At 49.0% G+C, this 22,435-nt stretch overlaps 7 protein-coding genes across 7 annotated transcripts; 3 read left to right on the forward strand and 4 right to left on the reverse strand.

The window, feature by feature from the left end:
* Window positions 1-739: 739 nt before the first annotated feature.
* I303_107067 (uncharacterized protein) lies at window positions 740-1,978 on the reverse strand (the record flags this gene model as incomplete). The annotated part of the gene is made up of 1 exon (XM_018409749.1): window positions 740-1,978. The coding sequence occupies one exon, from the start codon at window positions 1,976-1,978 to the stop codon at window positions 740-742; it is 1,239 nt and encodes a 412-aa protein (XP_018260752.1).
* Window positions 1,979-7,082: 5,104 nt separating this feature from the next.
* On the reverse strand, window positions 7,083-7,830 carry I303_107068 (mitochondrial 54S ribosomal protein mL58; the record flags this gene model as incomplete). The annotated part of the gene is made up of 2 exons (XM_018409750.1): window positions 7,083-7,248; window positions 7,352-7,830. The coding sequence occupies 2 exons, from the start codon at window positions 7,828-7,830 to the stop codon at window positions 7,083-7,085; spliced, it is 645 nt and encodes a 214-aa protein (XP_018260753.1).
* An 832-nt stretch (window positions 7,831-8,662) lies between these two features.
* I303_107069 (uncharacterized protein) lies at window positions 8,663-11,800 on the forward strand (the record flags this gene model as incomplete). The annotated part of the gene is made up of 2 exons (XM_018409751.1): window positions 8,663-9,379; window positions 9,626-11,800. 2 exons carry the CDS (start codon window positions 8,663-8,665, stop codon window positions 11,798-11,800), a joined length of 2,892 nt encoding a protein of 963 aa, XP_018260754.1.
* A 1,703-nt stretch (window positions 11,801-13,503) lies between these two features.
* Window positions 13,504-16,102, forward strand: I303_107070 (uncharacterized protein; the record flags this gene model as incomplete). The annotated part of the gene is made up of 8 exons (XM_018409752.1): window positions 13,504-13,728; window positions 13,822-13,956; window positions 14,039-14,140; window positions 14,222-14,291; window positions 14,358-15,144; window positions 15,225-15,301; window positions 15,380-15,907; window positions 16,029-16,102. 8 exons carry the CDS (start codon window positions 13,504-13,506, stop codon window positions 16,100-16,102), a joined length of 1,998 nt encoding a protein of 665 aa, XP_018260755.1.
* A 379-nt stretch (window positions 16,103-16,481) lies between these two features.
* Window positions 16,482-18,348, reverse strand: I303_107071 (uncharacterized protein; the record flags this gene model as incomplete). The annotated part of the gene is made up of 9 exons (XM_065969500.1): window positions 16,482-16,559; window positions 16,662-16,806; window positions 16,955-17,036; window positions 17,194-17,406; window positions 17,493-17,694; window positions 17,776-17,852; window positions 17,974-18,093; window positions 18,190-18,243; window positions 18,321-18,348. The coding sequence occupies 9 exons, from the start codon at window positions 18,346-18,348 to the stop codon at window positions 16,482-16,484; spliced, it is 999 nt and encodes a 332-aa protein (XP_065825572.1).
* A 400-nt stretch (window positions 18,349-18,748) lies between these two features.
* I303_107072 (uncharacterized protein) lies at window positions 18,749-19,719 on the reverse strand (the record flags this gene model as incomplete). Its single annotated transcript, XM_018409754.1, has 7 exons — window positions 18,749-18,784; window positions 18,871-19,035; window positions 19,143-19,266; window positions 19,360-19,466; window positions 19,516-19,539; window positions 19,603-19,639; window positions 19,700-19,719. 7 exons carry the CDS (start codon window positions 19,717-19,719, stop codon window positions 18,749-18,751), a joined length of 513 nt encoding a protein of 170 aa, XP_018260757.1.
* A 424-nt stretch (window positions 19,720-20,143) lies between these two features.
* I303_107073 (cytosolic Fe-S cluster assembly factor NAR1) lies at window positions 20,144-22,363 on the forward strand (the record flags this gene model as incomplete). The annotated part of the gene is made up of 5 exons (XM_018409755.1): window positions 20,144-20,164; window positions 20,227-20,319; window positions 20,379-20,524; window positions 20,595-21,113; window positions 21,169-22,363. 5 exons carry the CDS (start codon window positions 20,144-20,146, stop codon window positions 22,361-22,363), a joined length of 1,974 nt encoding a protein of 657 aa, XP_018260758.1.
* Between the last annotated feature and the right edge of the window lie 72 nt (window positions 22,364-22,435).

A 22,435-nucleotide genomic window follows, 5' to 3' on the forward strand; every position in this document is an offset into this window, starting at 1 on the left:
ACACCAAGTATAGTTTCAGACCCGATCTCGAAAAGGCTCAGATTAGGTAAGTTTGGGGAGTCGAAGCAAGGGTGGCGAAGATGGTGGAAATGGGCTCAATCGAGCCTTGAGCCGCGTCTTTATCTTATTCAAGTCTTCAGATGACGAGCCAGAAAGCTCCTTTGACAATTCGGCAACTTTCTGCACACACAGGAGGTGCGGCGCGTCATACAAGAAGTCGTAAAGCGCCCACGATGCTCCTTTGCTTCATGACGTCTTCCGACACCAGTCCTCACAGTCACAATTAGACTGGCACCTTTCTGAAGCTCCACAGGGTGCACACCGGACCGATGTGACTGCAAAAATGGCGAGTCTTCGTTTCACGGCAGTCCCGGGCACCAGCTATTGCGATCGCGGCCCTTGAGCTTGCTGATATTCTATCAGCTGCTGCGACTTCCAGTCAAACGGCTCAATCTCCGATCTTTCGGCAGCACTGTTCTATGCCAAAGTACTGCATGCTATCTCATCTGGAAGAACCGGACATCAGGGTTCTGTGTGAATGATATGCGCTTATCTCCATGGTTTCCTACCTTTCGTGTCGTGAGACTGGGCCTGGTTCTCAGTCACGGATCGCGCGTGCCGAAACACTTTCTCGAGTCAAGTAGTCAAGGTGAACAAAACCGAAGTTCTCGCATTCTGAAAGTATACAAATCGACCTGATCACCCCGCTCGAATTGCTATGAGAGCACGCTTGAGTAAATTACATGATATACCCAAGTTTCTCGTAGGGGTCAAGCTCCTGCACCTTGCCGACGCTAGGACTGCTGTCCAGCTTCCCCTCAGGAGCTCCTGACTCATCAGTCCTAGATGTCTGGCGTTTGACAAAGTGGAAGGTCCCATCCGTCCTATTGCCATGTATAGCCGTTTCTCTCAGCATTGTCTCTTTCAATGGCGCCGACACGTAAAAGTCGTAGTCTGCTAGGTGTGAGCCGTCGGACAAGGTCTTAGACGGATCCCTATACGAACGAGCTTCTGTAATCCCTCCGATGTCGATGGCGAATCGCGAGGGGTCAGAGGGATCCCGCATAAGCTTACTATCTTTGTCCTTCCACAACGCGAACTTGTTATTGGACAATGCTTTCTCAAGAACCAGGGAACTCTGAGAATCGTCTTTGAAGCCTCTCGCTATGTGACCCATTTCCTTCAAATTCCAGATCCATTGATCAGCTGCAGTGTCTACGCCTTGGCCGATGTTGACCTTCATCCAAAAGCTGGCACTTCCTCGTGTCGGTAGATCATATTGTCCAGCAGAAGAAGGCAGAAGCGGGTCATATGGTAGCTTGTGTTGACCCATGTATGGTCCGGCCGGTAGACTAGGTGCACCTGAGGAAGCAAGTCCGACGGGTTGACCATTAGAAAGTCCGCTTCTGGGGGTACTCCATGCGGTGGAAGCTGAGGTCAATGGCGGAGAAGAGTTGCTGGCAGCGATTTGGCCAGGGGAAGCAGAAGCAGTCAGCTTTTCTGACTGCATGGCTTGACTGGACTCTCGAGCGAGTTGATGGAATTCCGCACTATCATGATAGACTATCACAGAACCATGGGCGACGACGAGTTCTCTTGCATCGCCAACGGAAGTACTTGACTGGACGTTAAGAGCAGCCCTGGAGAAGACCCCTTCGCCAAAAGAGCTATCGACCTGTACGTCACAGAGAACTCCGGAATTCCATTCTCTCTTCAAAGCTCTGTCGTAAGGCTTCAACATATAGTTGCAGTCGGTAGCACTTGCGCGTTCTCGCGTGATTACAAAGTCCTTCGCTCTTTGGAATTCACTTTGCAGAAATTTGGATAGATTATCGGTTAGCGGTCCTCCGAAGGGATGACCAGTCGAGACAATGGTAAGTCGAGCGAGGTCGCTCCCCGCTTCAGTGGTTTCATTCGCTAATTTGAAGTGCAAAGTGGCGAAATCACCATAAACGGACTGATTCGATTCATTGGACATGACATTTAAGGATAATTTGGCGTTGTGTCTGATTCGATGACAAGAGATAAGGTCTGAGTGCAATGCAGAATTGATCCGGCTGGGTTGGGGAAAATACGTTGCTGTGGAAGGTCAAGTGAATTTTGAGAAAACAAAATAGAACACGATCTCCATATAACCTGTAGCGAAGCCTGTGCAATAAAACCCTTCAATAGTACGATCGAGTCAGACAGGAGTGTACCAGGGGTCTCATTACACAAAAGAGGAGCGTCGACATCATCGTCATCATCGCTATCATCTTTACCATGGTCATCATCGTCATCGATGTCATCAGCGTGACCGAGGTTTTGTCAATGGACAGAAGAGCATACTTCTCTTGAACGAGTTGCACCGGCAAAGCCGTTCACAAACTCTCGGGGCGTATGCGAACCCCCTCTCTCATACTACGCTCGGGAAGGAAGCTGTTAAATCAGAAACACAGATCTCAAAAATTCTCTCAAGCGCTAAGAGTGGATTTGTCGTGGCCATCAAGTATTCTGTACGGTATTGTATGTGTCAAAAAGTCTTGCAAGATCCGCCGTTCCACACCGTAGATGACACTTTTTGCTTGAACTTATCTTTGGGATTTTGTATGCATGCATGTCTCTTCCATTCCATGTTCATGTTGCTTGCGGCTACAAAATAGCTGATAGCTATTGAAAGAGGCACATCAATGCATTGATTGGACGTCCATATTGCTGGCTTTGCTGTCTCCATCAGCTCAACCGGTTTAACCTGAATCTCCTTCACCAAAGAGATTTTCGCTGCGCTTCTGCTACCTTCCAGCGTGCATTGCATATGACCCTGGTTAGGAACCTGAGCTCACACTTTGTCAAGCTGCAGGACTTGGTCCAATGCTCGCTCATATGGTAGAGATCCCAGTGGTTGGGTATGAAAATTGTCATTCAAAGTGTGATGCAAGACTGTCACCTATTGTGCAAAAACGCGGATCGTGCAAGACTTTTCGACACATACAATATTGTATGTCGGAAGAGGTCTTGAACGTTTTGCATTTTCACACCATAAATGGCAATCTTGTATCATTCATGATGCAAAATTCTTCCAGACAACAGGCTATCATTTCTGGTGGATCTCCCCTTCAGACTAACACCAACATTCCAGCTGGTATGACAGGACGCTTTCAAAGTGGACTTGAGGCGCAGAGCAAGCAAAGCGCCGGAGCCGCATTGCCACTGCCCCTTTGGTGCATGAAAATTCAGGTTTGTATGGGACGGCATTTTCAGGTCAGAAGAATTGTGCTATATCCGCCTAAGCAATGCATCAATCACATGTTCCTGTAGGCAAAATGTGTTTCACAAGCTCTCTTCATCATGTCAGTTCGGTCCGAGCGTCAGCCATACGTACAAAAGTCTGTTGATACAGCGGTCTGGACTCATTCACCTATGGTGTGAAAATGCAAAACGTTAAAGACTTTTTGCGACATACAATATCTTGGGTGCCTCTCAGGCCATACACTTCTCGGGGGTCTGTTGCTCTCAGGCTTACCAGCGGCTTAATTGCTTTCATTACTTGTGGGTAACAGCGTAGAGTGCTAAACGCGTCATGCATACAGTAACTCTGCCCGAGGTGGAAAATAAGGCAAGGTAACAATGCAGTTAATCATGAGACCTCAGACGTGGGCTTGGTGGATCCCCTTATCTCCGCTTGAAGATTCTGAAAGGGCTTTTCCCAGAGCTACCGGAACTATCTGGATTACTCGCTAAACTGATCTGCGAATAATTAGGCGGCATCCCGTACTCGTCTGCACGGTCCACTCGGACGCTCGGTCATCTCGGACACCTTTCCAACCCTGATTTTTGAACTGTTTCATCTCTCTTTCTCTTCTTATCCCATGCATCACATTATGAACATCGCTCAAGCCATAGCCTACAAGAAGCAGAATCCAGAGGAGAGTGTTGGGAAGGTGGCTGCACGCTTCCAAGTGCCAAAATTGACTTTTCATGATCGCTTGAAGGAGGTCCATGCCCCCAGGGGTGAAAATGCAAAGCGACATCTCTCCCTTCAACAAGAGGCCTCTCTCATCAAAACAATCAATGACTATGCTAGCAGAGGGACCTACCTGACACCCTCTCATGTTAGACAGCTCGCTCAAGCACTGTCTGAGGAAGATATAGGGCGGAATTGGGCAAGCGCTTTTGTTAGAAGACATAAAGGAGATCTGTCTTCAAGATATGTGAAGGTTCAGGAGGCTGCAAAGTTCAAGGCGAACACTATTGAGAAGAGGAAGCTGTTCTACTCCATTGTGAGTGTCTCTTGACGCTTTCCAATAGAGATCAGACAAGGGAAGGTGTTTGCTGACCTTACTCAGATCAAAGATGCTTTTGATGACTATCACTACCTCTCGACCAACATCTACAATATGGATGAGGCCCCTTTTCACATGTCTACTAACCGAAAGGCCAGGAGAGTCGCTCCAGACAACTGCTCAGCTGTTCCCCAAGCCGCTCTAGCCAACGATCTGCACATCACGGTGGTAGCCACAATCTCCACCTCCGACACACCTGTACCGCCTTTCCTCATCTATCCTGGCGAGAACATGTTACAGGAAGTTGCCAAGATTAGGGATGAGAAGCCCCTCTTGAAGGCCATGACAACGCACAGCGGCTACAACAACAGTTTTGTCATGATGAGATGGTTAGAAGAGGTCTTTGATCCCTATAGCAAAGAGAGGGCGAGAGGAAGGAGAAGGGTGTTATTTCTGGATGGACATGGATGTCACGATGGGGTGGACTTCTTAGAAGCATGCTGGGCTCGAAACATTGTGTGTATCTTCCTTCCTGCGCATACAACCAACCTCTTTCAACCGCTGGACGTCAATTTCTTCAACACACTCAAACTTTGATATCACCAGCAAGTGGATGATTACCAGCTGGGTTCAAATTGCTCCAGAGTGAACCAATACTACTTCTGGCAATGGTTCCAACGTTCCTGGGCCCAAACAGCCAATTCCCATCAGATTAGATTGGCCTGGAGGCGCTCAGGATTGTACCCCCTCAATGAAACCACAATGTGCCCTCAAATTGAAATGACTCCGCCTCCCCAGGAGCTCTACAACAAACCTGATACTCCTACCAACATCAGGACATTGAAAGCTTTAGACAGGACTGTTCGAAGAGGAGAGATCGATGGCAAGATGGCGTACAATAAGACCAAAAGGGCGTTGGAGAAAAGCTTTTCAGATGAAGTGTTGATTCAAGAGGTCACCAGGAGGCAACAGGCAGCGGCGGCGTTGGATAGACAGGTAGAATCTATTGGCAAGCGCACCAGGTATCCTAATGGCAAGGTTTTCTGTCCCAACTTTGCTGAAGAACACCCTGAGGAGCTTCAAGCAATGAGAGATAGGGATGAGAAGAACAGGAAGAAGAAAGCGCCCAGAAAAGCTCAGCGCCAAGCCCCCAAGCAAGCAGCTCGCAGGAAAACAAAGAAGAGACCCTCCCCACTACCTGTGCGAAATATCAGGTCAACAGCTGTCCTGGATCTCGAGGAATAGCATGAAATGGACTGAAAATGCATGTTTGATATACTGTCCGAGATGACCGAGCGTCCGAGTGGACCGTGCAGACGAGTACGGTCCTCCATCCTGGGGCTTTTCCGCATTGGTAACGCCGTGTTCCGCGTTCTCGTCCATTCTGAGGCAAGGACAGTCACCTCCAGTGCCTGGTCGCTGAGTGTAGTAGAAGGTACCGATGAGCTCCTTTGGCTCGTAAGTGTTAAGATCGAAGAAGCGGGCTGTACTCGAATCCGCAGAGTAGACGTAATTTCCAGGACAGATACCCAAGGGATGTTTCGAAATCGGAACCCTATCATAATTGGCCGTGACGATGGACTGTACTTCAATCTTACGGTTCTTCTCTCGCTCGCAGACATCATGGGGTTCTTCAACTCGTATCACGTCCCCTGAAAGGATCCCTCTCAAAAAATCAGAGGCCCATGTAGATTTATTAAGAGCGGTAATATTGGGTGGGTCGCTGGTAATGGACTCGACTCTGAAACTACTGTTCTTATCATGCGTTCCTCTGAGGGGTTTTACTTTCATTTTGTAGCTTGCCGCTCCACTCTTGAAAGCTTGAGACTTTCGAAAAGCCACTTCTTGAGGTGATTGCACTCGCCCCGTGTACTTGGTGATAGTAGTGGCGAAGCCGCTGTTTGTAGGTGTCATCGCACCAGGGGTGACGGAGCCGAATATAGACGTAGTAGGGGTGTTCATTCCGGTGGATCCAAAATCGGGGAAGTCATTTTCCGCTTGAATTCCTGTAAAGCGAGCAGCCCGATCAGGCTGTCACCCGTCGGATCGGTTATTGTGGCAAGCGGTAATCACACCACGGGCTTGTCCCGCGGTAGTGAGACAGTCGTTCTCGCCAATCAGTGCTGTTCTTCGAACTGAATTATAGATATCAAGATCCGCGTACACGGCGAGGTAGGGTCCATTCATGAACTTTCTTCTGGATTCACGGTCGGTGACTTCCAGCGGATATTCACGTCCACCGTGACTGTTTTGGATTTTGCTCAGCTGGAAGAGTTTCCCGTCACTGAGCTGCTTTTGCAGATCATTGAACATCTCTGCCGATGAGCTCGGACAGGCTTCTGTTAGTTGTGTGATTTGGAAGGTGGCAGTATGGATTTCATCGTGGTATCTTGCACCCCTGAAGTCCAATGCGACGCCGACTGACTCCTGAGAGTCAAGCATACTTTTCGTGAGTGGCATGTTGGGGTCGTACTCTAGCTATCGCGATTGTGTTCGCAACAACGATTTCGTATGGTGTGGATCAGCTAATGTAGATAGAGGTTGAGAGAGTAAGTAGTCAGAAGGGTGACAGCGCGCTTGGTGACCACTTTATACTGTATTGTAACTCATGCAGCGTGAACTACTCCTAGGCAGTCCCAATGCAGCGGACTTCGTCCCTCCTTTCAGCGCCACGCCTTCCGACGTCAAAGGAGGGGTCAACAGTACGTCATCAAACTTCAGGCGACGTGGCCGCCCAACGAACGGATGGGATAGCATAAGTGGTTGTTCCATTGGTTTACTTGCATGGACTCTCCGTGATGCGATGTAGACCCGGTACATCTACCAGAACTCCTTCCTCTTCTCTGTGACTGCTCGAGCGAGCTTCTTCCTGTAGCCCCAGGTAGCCTTCTGCGCCTCTAGCCCCGTCAACCTCGAAGCCTTTTGTACAGTTGTTTGCGGTGCGACTCGTGATATCAGGCGGTATTGATCTTGAGGGAGTTGCAAGCTACAGCGGGGTGAATAAGATCAGCAAGAGGAACAGCGAAAATATTCGTAAGAGAACATATTTGTACAGCATAGATAGTGAAAACGTGGATGTATTAACTCACGCATCACCAATTTGCTTCCTACTTTTCCCCTCCGCTCGTAAAGCTTGCATCCTCTCAACAACCTCTTCCGTCCAAGTCAGCTCGCCTTCATACGTTCGTCTTCCCTCCAGCTTCGGTGCCTTCTCCTCTCCAGACAGACTAATGCTCTTCCCATTCAACCATTGTAAGAGAGGAGGTATGGCGCCGTTCGTATAAGATGGTGCAGAGGGTGGGGGGGAATGGTGGAAAGTCAACCCTGTGTCTTCTAACAGAACCGATGACGAGCCCGATGCGGCATTCTGTCGAGGATGTATCTTGGGATCGACGGGATGCGAAGTACCCGATGTAGGTAACGGTTCTTTCGGAGTATGCGGTGAGTTGAGCTTAGGTATTCTGGGTGGACGAGCTCGATGTAAAACTCCTCGTGTTGAGCCGACTTTCGATATCGTCGGGAGAGACAGAACCGCTCGGGAGGAAGATGCTAGGATAGGGGCAGCCATGGTGAGCAAGTGCTGAGGTAGGAAGACGAAGTCTGAGCTGAGATGTGTTATATCCTTGCAGTACTGTTCAAGCTGTTGCGAAAGGGCAGCGAGAGCTGTGGACTTTTTGCATGAAACCATGAAACTTGGTTGACAGTCAGTCTGATAATTTTGCCGCGGCACGTGTCGCTCACCCAAACAGAATCAGGCTGTCAGCAAGAAGCGGAGGATGCCGCCCACCAAACAAGGATGTTTGGTTCAGCCATCTCTGGTCCATCTTCGCAGACCAGCATCATATCATACTACCCTTCCATAAACACCCTGATTCATTCATGTTCTCATCTCTCATCTGATATACCTCATCAGATACGATTAGCCATCTCATAAGGTGACCTGAATATCAACTTGTCATCTTGTCCATCGCCTCATATCAACAAGCTATTTCGAGGATGAGGCCTAAAGTTCCAGATGCTGAGCACTTACCGCAGCCTATTCTATCCTCAATTCATTTTTCCAGCATGACACTAGTCCAAGGCAAGGTAGCACGAAGGTCGAAAGTGTCGAGATTACTGATGTCGTTGTCATGGATGCAAATGTTCATGACCACTTTGTTCTTTTCGGTCTCTTGGTTCTGGTCTCCATCATCCGTTGTTTCTGGCAATCATTGACAATTGACTAGTCTTGAAGACGGTCTCCTCTCCTCAACTGACAACCTATAATAATCTTCAGGTCTTACTCGCCAGCCGAATCGACCTTACACTCCCTTTCAATCACCAGCCCAGGCGGCTCTAACAATCGTTTTATCCCCTTTGTCCTCCTCTAGCTCGACATCGACATCGACATCGTAATCAAGATGAAGATTCAGAAGACCACCTCGACATCCCTTCTCCTTCTTCCCTTACTAGCTTCTTCCTCTTTAGCTCTACCAGGTAGAAGGAGGCATCAGTCCTCTTTGTTCAGAAGGATATATGGGAAACGTCAGGATGACTCGACAACAGCCAGCGCTTCTCCCTCTGGCGCAGCAGGAGATTCTCATGAACTCTCAGCGGAGGATTTCGTAGCTTCTAGCAGTGCTAGTGCCAGTGCTGTAGCTTCGGGCTCAGCTCCTTCGTCTGCGGAAACTTCAGCAACAGCTTCCTATACAGGTATAGGAGTTGCTCCTTCGTCTTCCGCTGCAGCTTCTACTTCAGGCGTAGTGACAGACACAAATGGGTTATCGCCGTACGACGAATCTAATTCGAATTCAACTACCGGTACTCAAAATACCAACTCAGGGTATGATACCATCAACCCGAACCCCGGCAATGTCACAGATGAATACCTCTCATCATTACTGGGAAATGCCAAGGGATATGAGACTTTGACGTATTCGGTATACACCCCAGTGACGGAGACAGTGACCAACCATCAGACGGCGACCGTCACCTCGACGGCTCAAGGTGCAGGATCGACGGATGGAAGTGGTGGATATATGGATGAGATTCAGAAAGCGGCGGAGAGTTATGCAAATGCGAATATCGGTGGATATCTGCCTACGATCACTCTAGAGGTTGTGCTGGAGCCTACTCAGGTGAGTTTTCTATCATTCGTAATTGTATGAAATTTTTGTGTCTGCGCAGTTGGAAGAGCGGAGGAAAGAAGAAGAACAATGAAATAGCAAAGTAGTAGTAACCAGCCAGATGGGACAGGAACTATGGCTTAAAATTGACAATCATGGATTCAAGAGATGTCGCTTAGACGCTACGACACAAGCGCGGTTGGGCTTCTAGAGATGAGATTGTGCGAGAAGTTATGCTGAAACGACGTGTTGACACAGGAAGCAGACGGTACATGGGACTACGTAGTACACATCGGAGCCGACGGTACCGCTACCGCCTCGCCTACTTTCTACTCATCTACTCTCCCTGCTCCGACCGCCGGATCAAGCTATAGCGGTGGATCTGGATCCGGATCCAGCTCATCGGACGATGATGGAGGTAATGACGAAGCGTACTCCTACTCCAGTGGACCAATCACTACTTCCGCGGATCTCAGCGCTCCTTCAGCCACGTCTACCGCCATTGCCGGATCTACGGGTTCCAGCTCGATCAACATTGCTTCTATTACCGCAGCGGCCAACGCTCAAGCTACCAACCCGTACTTGCAATCCGCTTCGAATATCTACGTACCCATCTCTACCGCTTCTCCCACTGCCACTGCAGCTACTACTGGTGCCGCAACTTCAGGATCAGATACGTCGTCTTCGGTTGACGGACAGACCTCCTCCTCTTCGGGAGGGGACGAGTCTTCCGCTTCATCCGGAGATACTACTTCCGCATCTGATTCTGATTCCAGCTCCAGCTCCGGTAGCAGTGACAGTGATAGCTCGTCCTCGCCGGATTATTCTGTACCTGGACACACAACTTCCAACTTCGATAACGGTTCAAGCGATGGTACCGATTCCGGCTCAAGCACTTCTTCAGGCGAAAGCTCATCTTCGACTGGTGTGCCAGGACACGAGACCTCTTTCGGTGGTTCTTCTCCTTCGGATGATTCCTCTTCTTCTGCCGATTCTAGTGCTGGTTCATCCGATTCTACTCCTTCCTCCCCAGCCGATGAAAGCTCTTCGACTGCCACCGCTCCTTATCCTGTATGGTACGGTGGTTCAGGCGATTCTGATTCCGCTTCTGCTGGTTCTCCTGCTTCCGCCTCTACCTCTACTTCTCAAGCTGAGGCTGCTCAGACTACCGCTCCTTTCCCTATCTGGTACGGCGGATCAGATACGGGATCAGGATCAAGCAACGACTCCTCGAGTCCGAATACCAACTCTTCTATCCCCATCGTAAACGGAACTCAACCGTACATCAACGGATCTCTCCCTCTCAACGGTACGAATCCGACTGGAAACTATACCGCCCCAAACAATGGTAGCGCTCCCATCAATGGAAATGCGACTGTACCTATCGTAAACGCCACTGCCCCTATCACTGCTGCCATCTCTGCGTCTCAATCAATGGAGTCGCCTTCTGCTACTGCCAGTGCTTCCGCTTCTCCTGCTCCTTCAGCAATGGATTCCGGATCATACGGTCAACCTTCCCCATCCGCCACTTCAGCCGCTGTCCGTCCATCAGCTGTGGACTCAGGATCATTCGGTCAACCTTTACCCTCAGCCACCGATGTTACTGCCTCAGCAGCTGAATCCGGCTCTTTCGGCGAACCCTCTCCTTCCGTTTCCGCTTCTTCCGTTGACCCAGCTATGACCTCCTCTGCCTCATCTTTCGATCCCACTTCAGCCTCTTCAGCCGGTGATTTGGTCATTCCTTCAGCAAGCAGCTCGGGCTCTTTCGGTGAAGCCTCCCCTTCATCCTCTGCATCTTCTGCATCTTCTTCATCCGTCTCCTCCTCGAGTGAATCGACAGACCCCACCGAATCAGCTACATCCACGTCATCCTCCGCTGAAGCTTCTATAACCTCCTCCCCTGCGGCAACCTCGACCGTCTCAGTAGAGGAGAACGAGAATGGTATCGCCACTGAATCCGTGACTTCATGGACCACCGTGGACGTGACTATGACACTCACCGCTTCCGCCTCTTCGACCGCGTCCGCGTCCGCTACAGCCTCATCAACAGCTTCTGCATTAGGTAATGTCAACCTTGCTGAACCCTCCTCCGCTGAGTCAGCATCAGGTTCGTTTGACCCCACATCAGCAGCCAGCGATTTCGCTTATCCCCCTCCGACTGAAACAGCTGCGGCGACCTCTTCCTCTTCAACATCTGAGGAGATGGTTCCGACCGCTTCGGCTACTTCCTCCGAGAGTGAAGTGGAAGAAACAGCTTCAGTCTCCTCAACTTCCACTGCTTCGGCGCCAGAAGCTACCGAGACCGACTGTGATGAGTCTGAGACTGGATTCGGATCTGATTTGGAAGCGAGGGATCTCGAGGTGAATGATGAGTATGAGATTGTTTGGGTGGACGAGGAGGATCTACAGCCTGAATGGGAGATTTTGCAGTAGTCATGTCGTTACTTAGCAAAAATCCCTTTTTCCTTCTGCAACACTCAATTCTTTTTCGAATTTGTTGTGGTTTTTTTTTCCGCCCTTACAATGCTGCGCTTCTTAGATAAAGTTGATAGCCCAGGAACCGCTTTTTTCGATTTCCGCATACATATAAGGACTTTTACGATTGATATCTCTTTATAGTTTTTGAAGTATAAGAGAAGAACGGAATGTTCGTAATTATGGATGACTCTGGTAGTCAAGTGAGATTTATCTGTTGTGTAGCAAAAGTGAGGCTCGGTCACAACGTGTGGCAACGAAAGCAATCGCATGAGTTAAGCATACCATACTTTTCCAGGACAAAAAGGTGGGGACCCTTTATCGTTCTTTGAATCGAACACGAGCCTTAAGAGCACTCGTGTTTGCCACAACACCAGAGTTGTAGCACCCAGCTCCCACCCCGCTGCATTACAGGGGAGTGGGCCATTTCTTTGCCCCTAAGATGACCACAAAGTGAGGATCGGAGATCGACACTTCAGATTTGAGGATAATCTTCCAGAACAAAAAGGTGGGGACCCTTCCTCGTTTCATGAATCGAACACAAGCCTTAAGAGCACTCGTGTCTGCCACAACAGCCTTGTTGTGACACCCAGCTCCCACGCCCCTGCATCACAGGACGCGGGGCAGTCTGTTTGCGCTTCAAGGGATCTAAGGGAGAGGGACTTGTTTCAAGGGTTGATCGATTTCAAGCATGACCTAAAAGTACAACAAAAAGGTGAGGACCCTTTCGTACCAGAATCGAACGCAAGCCTCAAGAGCACCCGCATCCGTAGGGTGTGTGTCATTTTCATGACAAGCCCAATCCCCAACCACCCCAACGATGGCCGGGGATGCCATCGGGCCACTTTCCCCATTCATATGTTTTACCGGTGCGTCAACATTTGTTAGTCCGGCAGACATCTATTTGCTTAGAAGCCTTCTGACTATTGCTTAGGGAACGAGCATAGTTGACTTGTGGAGCTCATCAATATGCGGGTGTGGCTGTTCGGTCTCGGATGTGACAGAATATGAACGGGCCAAACAAGTGGATTATTTAGTGTACATGCTCAATGTATGGGTTCTCGATCTACCTCCATAAGCCTTTTTCTACGATCTATGCTATATACATATAACGTCTAACATACCGACTGTATGGGACTCTGAGTACTCATCAGCTGCTCATGGACATGAACCCAATGACAGTCGCGATGATGATGCTACGTAGAGAGCGGGTTGGAATTGAATGCTGAATCGCCGAGAGAGGCGCCACCAAATGTGAATCATCATCTTGTTTGATCGCAACTAGCCTGATTTCTATCCCTAGCACCTCTGTCGTTTGGTCAAAGTCAAGGTCATCGAGCATCGACTGCATAAAAATCATACAAACGAGGCAACTGAGATGAGCACATGCTGCGAAGCACTGACACCCGACTAGCAATCACATATAAAGGGATCTATGGTGCAAAGTGGAGGTCGTCCGGTGGACTCGTGCATAGCGGCCTAAGCGCTCGAGTGCTCATGCACTTCCTGAAAGTGTGTATTTCTTGCAGTACCTCCTTTCATACACCCCTCACCACCAGCATGCATACCACACACAGTACTTCTCTCCATCCAAGATCATGTAAGTCGTGGATGACCAGCAGCTCGATGCTGTCCGGCAGAAGTAGTCCAGCTATAGCAAAATGTCATACGAAGTAATTTACGATTACGTCGAGCCCATCGACCCGAACTTGACATGCGCGATATGTCAGTCCGCCCTGGTCGATCCAGTCACCACGACATCATGCAAACATACCTTTTGTCGAGATTGTATCACTAAAGCGATAGCTGTGAATCCACAATGTCCGATAGACAGATCGGCTTTGAGTGTTAGTAGTTTGAGGGATACTGAGCAGCTGGTGAAGCTTGTGAGTCATCTAACGAATTATCACTTGAAACAAGTTGTACAAGTCCGACAGCGACCGAGCGACAAGGACTGATCGTTTCGTGTGATCCTCTAGATGCTCGATGAGCTCAAGGTACGATGTGCAGCCGAAGAGTGCGGTGCAGTGATGGAACGAGGATTGCTATTATCGCATTTAAGGAGTTGTCCGAAGACTGTCGTCACTTGCCAAGATGGTGATTGTGGGTTGTCGGTGAGTCAGATGTCGTTCAATGTCATCCTACCTGATCTGACAGAATGGTTCGATACTGACCTGATGTCGCTCATCGCTGCAGATGTCCAGACACAGGCTGCCGCATCACAGAGCTTATGAATGTTTTCAACGCAACATGGAATGCAAGAAATGCGGTACAATGTTAGTATTCAAGGATAGGAAAGTAAGTCGACACTTCCTTGCTGCCAGTGATCTTTCGACATCGCGGCATATTCAGCGTACCGACTGACCGACCGATCGGCAGGCTCAAAAGAGCTCCGAGTGTTGTCAATCTTCGTCAGCTGAGGGCAAGTGCGAGCTATGCGAAGAAATCAGTACGTTTTCGTCTCTCTGACAGGTGAAGACAAGGTACAGGTACACAGCTGATCGTGGTGATGTAGTCGGACATGACTCGCTTCACCATCGATGGACTTGCCCTAGAGTCAGAGTCGCTTGTCCTCATGTCACTAGAGGATGTCCAGCCATCATACCTCGGTCCGAGCTCCAAAACCATCTAAAGACTTGTTCGTTCGAGGCGCTCAGTGCTTTCTTCGAGCAGAATGATGCTAGGTTCAGACTTCTTGAACAGAAGAACGAGACTTTACAAGCTGAGGTGGATCTACTCAAGACTGAACTACGTTCTTCCAACAGCGGTAATGGCAGACCTCCTCAACTATGGGGCTCACGAGTCAGACCACATTCTTTCATCCCCGAAGATCTATCGCCGACAGCCCCTACTGCGCATTGGCTTGATCTCGCTCCTCCACAGATCGACGTGCTCAGCGAAGAATCGCCGTCTCCTCCAACGCCGACAGTGCCTGTCAATCCTTCTGGACAAACCCTCAATAACGATAGCGAGACGACTCCACGCTTGACGATACCTCCCGCTCAAAATCGTCACGGACAAACGGCATCATCCCCTACGTCACCTGTCTCACCAAGACCATCTCCCCAGACACATTCAGCCTCAGCTTATCCTGGAGTGACCGCTCGTGCAGCTGCGGATCTCGCGCACCAGCGCTCTATGGTCGCACCTTCCTTCGGTTCGCACCAATCTTATGCTGATTGGACTTTTAACCGATTGTCGAGTCATAATATGCCGAACATCGAGGATGCTATAATGGCACTGAGAGATAGCGTGTTGCAATTGGCTGGAGGAATCGATACGATGGAAAGGAGGAACGAAGTGTACGCCCGCGCTTTGTCTGCTGGCAGATTCTCCGCTCAATTCTACGTGTGGAGGTTTGATGCTGACTAGTATATTACAGGCGTACAATGACCGAAAGCTTGAGGGTATTAGAAGAGGTCGGCAGTCTACGAGCAATCGTCACTACCATGCGAATGCGTGAGTCCGTCACCTCCCTGTTCGTACCGTGTACATCCGTCGTGTTCATCGTTCTGAGTGAAGCTGATCTTCGACCAGAGGTAATGATGGCCCAACACTCTCGAGCCGCTCTTACGCGTGCCTCAGTCCCCCTATTCTCTCAAGCTGTGGACTATCAACGAGAAAACACCAATTCCTCATCCTCCGATGCAATCCGTGAATCTGAATTGCAACCGAATTATTCAATGAGTATACCGATTACGCATAGTCATTCGACACAATCTATCGAAATTGAACAGCGACATGGCTCGGGCGCGGGCGCGGGCGTGGGCGAAGGTGAGGGCGAGCCAGTTTCTGAAGATACATATCTTGATCCCGAGCGACCCCATTCCATCAGAGAATCACATGCTTTCTCGCGCACAGCAGCCAGCTCGACCAGCAGTCTCATCACCGCCTACAATGCGACTAGTAGGAACGGTTCGGGAAGGGGAAGGACGATAGGTAGTGGAGCGGGATTGACGGGCAGGACGATGGCTATTCCGCCTCCGCTTCCCCATGAGGATGCAAGTAGGGATGGGGATGGGGCAAGGGGTAGTTTTGGGCTTGAAGGGAATGTGAGAAATGGGAGTAAGTCAAGTTTGTCCCAATTGTCAGCTATGACAGTCGCTCTCTCCGGATGTCCACACCGTAGCTTTAATTTGACGAAAAAGTAGCGATGGATGCTGATTGCTTTGGGCACACTGAATAGGATTGAGTCGAGCGAATCCGTTGAATCTGATTAGGCGTCAACCGTCGAGATTGAACAACCGGCCCAGGTTATGAAGCCTCATCGCTATCGCTATCATGATTGCGATTGATCTCAAGCAGCGAGCCGCGAGCACGAAACGAGGAGATTACAATCCCGACTTGTTTTTGACAAGGCAGTCAATATGTGATTTATGATTTGTAATGACCTGATTGACGACGATAACGAACGACGAGTTCCTTGAAAGGCAGATCCCGTATCGAAGCGAGTCTTCCCAGAACAGATGACTTGGACACTTGACGATCGATTGAACATCTTGAAACATGCACAACCCCTGTAAGGTATTCTTGCTCATGGATCATACAACCATATGCATATACATCGCACATACGTCAATGTATCGCACACATAGGCAGCCCTTTAAAGGATACGTCATGTTCTTCTTTCGCTATTGCTTCACTTCTTCTTACCTTCTTTAGGCTTGAAGAAGCTAGTCAATTTGTTCATACTATTGGTATTTACTTTCTTGAGGGCCTAGAAAGAAGATTTGACGTCAGATTGATTGAGCTGCTGTCTCGGAGCATAAGACCACACAGTGCAAGATGCTGTAGGTGGTGTGAGATAACAAAGACTCACTTCTACCCCTTTGGAAGTCGGAGCTTTCCTCTTATTCGCTTTGGCATCTTTATCTTTATCCTTGTTCGAGGTGTTCTTGGGTACTTGAGACGCTGCTATACTGGCTGCAGTACAGTTTTTGACGTGGGTAATGAGGGCTGAGAAACTATTTTGGGCCCGTGGTGCAAGGCACAAGGTTAGAAGGCAAAGTCAGTTAGTTGGCTCGGCTCGGCTCGGCTCGGCTCGGCCAAAGTGATGTTGGGATGAAGGCAAGTCAGGAAGAATGCAGGTTCCATTGAGCCAAAGAAACTTACTCGTCCGATCTCACCAATTGGATGGATATTCGAGGAGGTAGCCACTGACTTAGATGTTCGCATGACGCTTGCATTCGAGATACTGTGCGTTGATCATCGAACGTCGATTAGCTTTATTCTTTCCCAGCATTTGAGACGATCGAACATTGAGTCGACACATTGAGCAAGTGGTTTCGGTTTCAGCTGGACTCTTGAATGATTGCAGGTGGGATAAAGTAAAACCACTAAAAAACACTTACACTTCCTCAACTCCTCATACTCATCACCTAACAGCCCATCCTTACTTAGACCCCTGACTAGATGATCGAATTTCTCAAATTCTTGAGGCTGGGAGAAGTACTCTACTTTCCGCTTGAGGTGGTTAAGGAGCATCGGTATGGACGGTCGATAATATTTCTGGTCTTTCGATTTAGCTGAGGATGGGGACGAAGGTGAAGAAACGGTGGGTATGACTGTCATTCAATATCTCGCATGTGATCAGCATCAGTTCACACTAAGAAGCAGACGAACAAGTTGACAAGAGTACGGCTAGACTCACCTTTCTTCTCGCAACATGCTCTGAACACCCTCCTAATGATTTTCAACTTCAACAAATGCTCTATATCCCGATTATATCCCGTTGTCATTGACGATTGACCCGACTTGGCTTGCACGGTGAAGGGCTCGGGAAGGGAGAATGCGGGAAGGGAAGATGCTGTTGAGACCAAGTCGGAGAAAGGCTGGAACGACTGAGCATTATTCTGAGACGCAAAGCAAGTTGTGTATTAGCTGGCTGAGCAAGTTCCGCCCAACGTCACTTCAAGGAAGATAAGGAGGCTCACACTGTTACTCAGAGCCAGGATGATCGGGATGACCAAGTATAATGGATCGATAGGATAATGCAGTAAAATGTTACCAGCTAAAATGATCGTGTCCAGTAATATGTGTCAGCGTTGTAGATTGGCACATTGTACATACATCTAGATAAAATTATCCACAGTCAAAAGAGCAGCTGATGAGTACGAAGATAGCTCACTCACCGTCAATACCACTTTCACCGATAAACCACGTCCGTCTCTGCGATCCATTGAGCTTGATCACTTCCAAAATAGTCTCTTGGCCTCGAGCATCGACGTATGGGAGGTATAGCTGAGGCTGGCCTGTCAGTGTGTAAGATGAACAAGGTAAGCTTACAGCAGGGCGGTCATCATACATCAGGATCGAGGTAGGGAAAGCAGAGTGAATGGGGAGCATACCTGTGCGAGGATGAGGTAGTCTCAAATACTTGTGCGATTTTGACAGGTCGACATCTGACGGAAGATCATCAGCTTCCAGACCTTCCTTCCTTCGATTTGCTTGTTTCGGCGTCGGCAGGGTTTAAACATACCATCTTTGATCACTGATATGTACTCCATCTTGTTGGGTGTGTCTATCGCCTCTTCTTGTCACCGTCGTATGATGGTCGGGTCGAAGCTATTCAATCCATGAAGTCTGGCAAAGACAACATTTGTCGCAATTCACTGGTCAAGTCACTTAGGACGACGCGTCTTTGATGATTTTACGCGAACTGCAATCGCCCTTACGTGATTCCAATGTTCTCAGAACAAGAACGTCAATGGCAAAATGATCTTGACATCAAAAGCATACTCAAATCACCTGTACATACATACAAGCTCGACGGAAATACACTTTCACTTTCGCGAGACTACCTTATCGACACGGAGGAGTGCATATTCAAGGATCACAGATACCATACCGTGTCCTATAGCCGCACACTTAATAAGACTAGGTACGGCTAAAATTGGGAGGATTCAACTAGTCGACCCAAACTCCGTTGGTCTTGTGCCATTCCTGAACAACGCCGAAGTGTCAGCTGTCTCCCCGGTATTACACTCGAAAAGATAGGGGTCAGGAAGCTGCTTGCGAAAGTGACCCACCTCGATACCTTTACCGGGAGGATACCCCTGATACGCTTTGGCTCCCTCCGGAATAGGGAGAGTAGGGGAGCACGAATCTCGCTTGATTGCCATCAGATGCGCTCCTTCCGGAATGGAGGGAAGTGGGTCGGGCTTGTCAATCGATGAGGCGAATGGGTAGATCCACTAATACGTGATTTTGGTCAGCATGATCAAGTCATTCATATCGAGCATGAGTACGATGGCGTGAGAACGATAAAAGTTTAAAAATGGGAGAGATGAGCTGGACTCACATCGGGCCATTGATCATCGTAACACCAAAGCATACTCGAGCATTCCGGACAAAATGCTCGTTCTGAATTCCAGCGTTCCTTGGGGATATCATTCTCGTCGAACGTCTTGACTGCGGTGTATTTTCTACTCCGTTCCATCCCCCACCATATATCTTTTAGCTTGAACCCAATTTGGACTAAACACAGACAGCTTGACTCGGGCGGCAATTAGATGTACTTGATCTTATCCTCTCCTCTGATGATTTTGAGTGTCTTGGTGTTACCCATAATATTGACGGAACCCATATATCCGCCTGCTTTGCGGCAGATCGAACATTGACATAGCTGTGAATGGTGTAAGCCGGTGAACTTGGCCGCTGTTCTGCAAGCTTACGGCGTATGGGACTGGAGTGTTTGACTATGCCACCGGAGTCAGCTGGCTTTCATAAGGACGCATGAACAGGAGGCGTGTGCGACTCACTTCCACAGTATACTTGATTGCCTTGCAATGGCAGGATCTATAGCCAACGGGCCAGGGTAAGCTTGTACCGCCCGTGGCGCTGCTAGATTAAGCTTACCCTTCAAGAAGTACAGGCATCGTTACGAGGCTCCGGGTTGAAGCTTTTTTACTTTTCTGAAAGCAGTGATGCGTAGTTGACAATCATGAGCTTACAAGCATTATATGCCCAGCTACTCTATGTAGGGGACGCTATGAGATCATCGCATGGATCGCCTCCACCATACACTACAGGATCCCCAATCAATCCCACATCATGGCGTCTGCAGTCGGCGTGGCTGATAGGAATACTTCCGCAAAGCGGATTTGTCCGTTGAAATGTTGTTTCGGGTGGCAAAATGAACCGAGCGAGTAAGATCAAACTTATTTCGCATTTTCATCTGGATGGGTTTTGCTTATGAAATCATTTCAAGTACTAGAATTCATCTTGCAGCAGGGCTTCAATATTCGCGACCTGATCACAATCCTCTGACAGGGCACAACACATTGCTTCAATCGACCAACAATGGCTTTCTCCGGTGCTTTGGTGGGCTTTAGTCCCCTTCGCGCACAATGAGCCGTCTGAGCTAATCATAATCTAAATTCCAGACCATAACGGATCTGGACGATTTCTTGACCCCCTCACAAGCTTGTATCATCCCTGTGCGAAACAAACCGAGTGTTACAGCAGAGGAAGGCTCTGTGAGTCAACAGCTGATCTACTGCTCTCCGCCGTCAGCTGACTGACTCGTCAACCGCAGACCGAGATCCAGATTGACTCCAATAATAACTACTATGAAGTATCGACTTACCCCACCGATAATGCTGGGCCAGGACCATCGACTTCAAGTGCGAAGAAAGCGCTGGAGAAGGCTGAAATCAACCTGAACGACTGCCTGGCTTGCAGGTAAGCTGGAACCCACTGTCTAGCTAAACATACCGCCAGGCGTTGGCTTACTCATCGACCTCCTTTTCAGCGGTTGCATTACCTCCACCGAATCTTTGCTCATCACACTACAATCCCAGAACGAGGTTCTCGAATTTATCAAGACCAACCCGACTTCCACCGATCCAGATGCACCGTGCCACAGTCCCCGTTTACCAATCTTATCAATCTCACCTCAGACTTTAGCTTCCTTGTCAGCTGCTTATAGCTCAGCCACCTCGCGTCCACCCATCCCGCTTTTGACTTTACTCCGCCGCATCAGAGCGTTTCTGAGCCAGCCAGAAAAAGGTGGCTGGAAAGTATGGGACACGACCTTCGCGCGACATATGAGCCTGAAGGAGACTGTTACGGAGTATTATGAGCGGAAGGATAAGAAGGAAAAGGGGAAAGCTGCTGAATTGCCTATGCTGGCTAGTGCTTGTCCTGGATGGGTATGCTATGCCGAGAAAGCTCAAGGGGACTTACTGCACTTGCTGAGCGCAGCTAAAAGTAGTCAGGGAATAGTGGGCGCATTGGCTAAGAATTGGTATGGCCAGAAATCGCATCGCAAGTGAGTACTGCTTTTTCGGGTTACAAGAGATAAGACCGCTTATTGGCCATGCCAGACCAAACGAGATATACCATGTTACTGCTATGCCATGTTACGACAAGAAGCTTGAAGCCTCTCGATCAGACTTCTACTCCTCTCTCTACTCTACTAAAGACGTCGACTGTGTCCTTACCACCGGTGAATTAGATCTATTACTACAAGAACTAGGTTTCGAGCCATATCAACCTGTCTCCGAAGAAGATGTACCCTCTCTGATCGGAAGCGAGGAATCGCCTTACCCCGAGATGCTCACTCACGAAGGATCTTCCTCCGGCTCATACCTTGCCACCATCATACGAGACATCCAGAACAATCACCCTAATCCGACCAGAATCACCACGAGGGAAATCAGAGGATCAACAGACAACGTCGAATATCTCATGCACGATTCGATCACCGGAGAAGTATTGTTCAAAGGAGCGAAAGTGTACGGATTCAGGAATCTGCAGAACCTAGTAAGGAAAGTCGCGAAGGAAACCGGGATCGGAAAAGCAGGACGATCAGGAGCGGGAGCTGGGAAATTGAGTCTGGCAGTAGCTGCTCGAAGGCGGAAAGCCAAGGTTGCAAGTAATGGCGATACGGGCACGTCTACGCCTACTTCGGATGCGGAGAGTATAGCGAGTCTGAGCTTGGCGAGTGGAGAAGACAAGAAGCTGGATTTCGTAGAGGTCATGGCCTGTCCCGGAGGATGTGTGAATGGTGGAGGACAGATGAAACCTGTCGCAGTCGGGTCAAATGGAAATGAGAAAATGGATATGGATGTAGATGAAGAGGGATACACTAGACCTATTCCTGATGAGGGCACCGACATAGCTGATGTACCGAGCAAAACCTCCAGTGGATTGGGAGGAGTAGAAGAAGGGATGAGATGGTCGACTAAAGAATGGGTTGAGAAAGTAGAAAATATCTATTGGACCGGATTACCTACCCCGCCCCCATCGCCTCCGCTCGGAGCTTCGATTATCGATACACAGATATACCAACAAACCATCAATGGCCAAAGTAACGGCAGTAATGGACACGTACACGAAGCCAAATCAACAGACAAGAATCGAACGCAACAGGCTGATCAAATGGCCGAGCAAATTGTTTTAGATGTTTGTGGAGAAGATTCAGCCAAGAGATGGGAGTTCTTGAGGACTAGATTCAGGAAAGTGGAGAGTGATATTCTGGCCCAGGGCGGGGTGACGCTAGAAGCTGTCAAATGGTAGGACCGATCCAATAGTCAGTGCAATTGTTCCGCCGCCGCATATAGGGAGTTCCCGATGTATGATAGGGCATGG

This window comes from Kwoniella dejecticola, chromosome 9 (genome assembly GCF_000512565.2).
Source record: "Kwoniella dejecticola CBS 10117 chromosome 9, complete sequence".
NCBI classification, from domain to species: domain Eukaryota; kingdom Fungi; phylum Basidiomycota; class Tremellomycetes; order Tremellales; family Cryptococcaceae; genus Kwoniella; species Kwoniella dejecticola.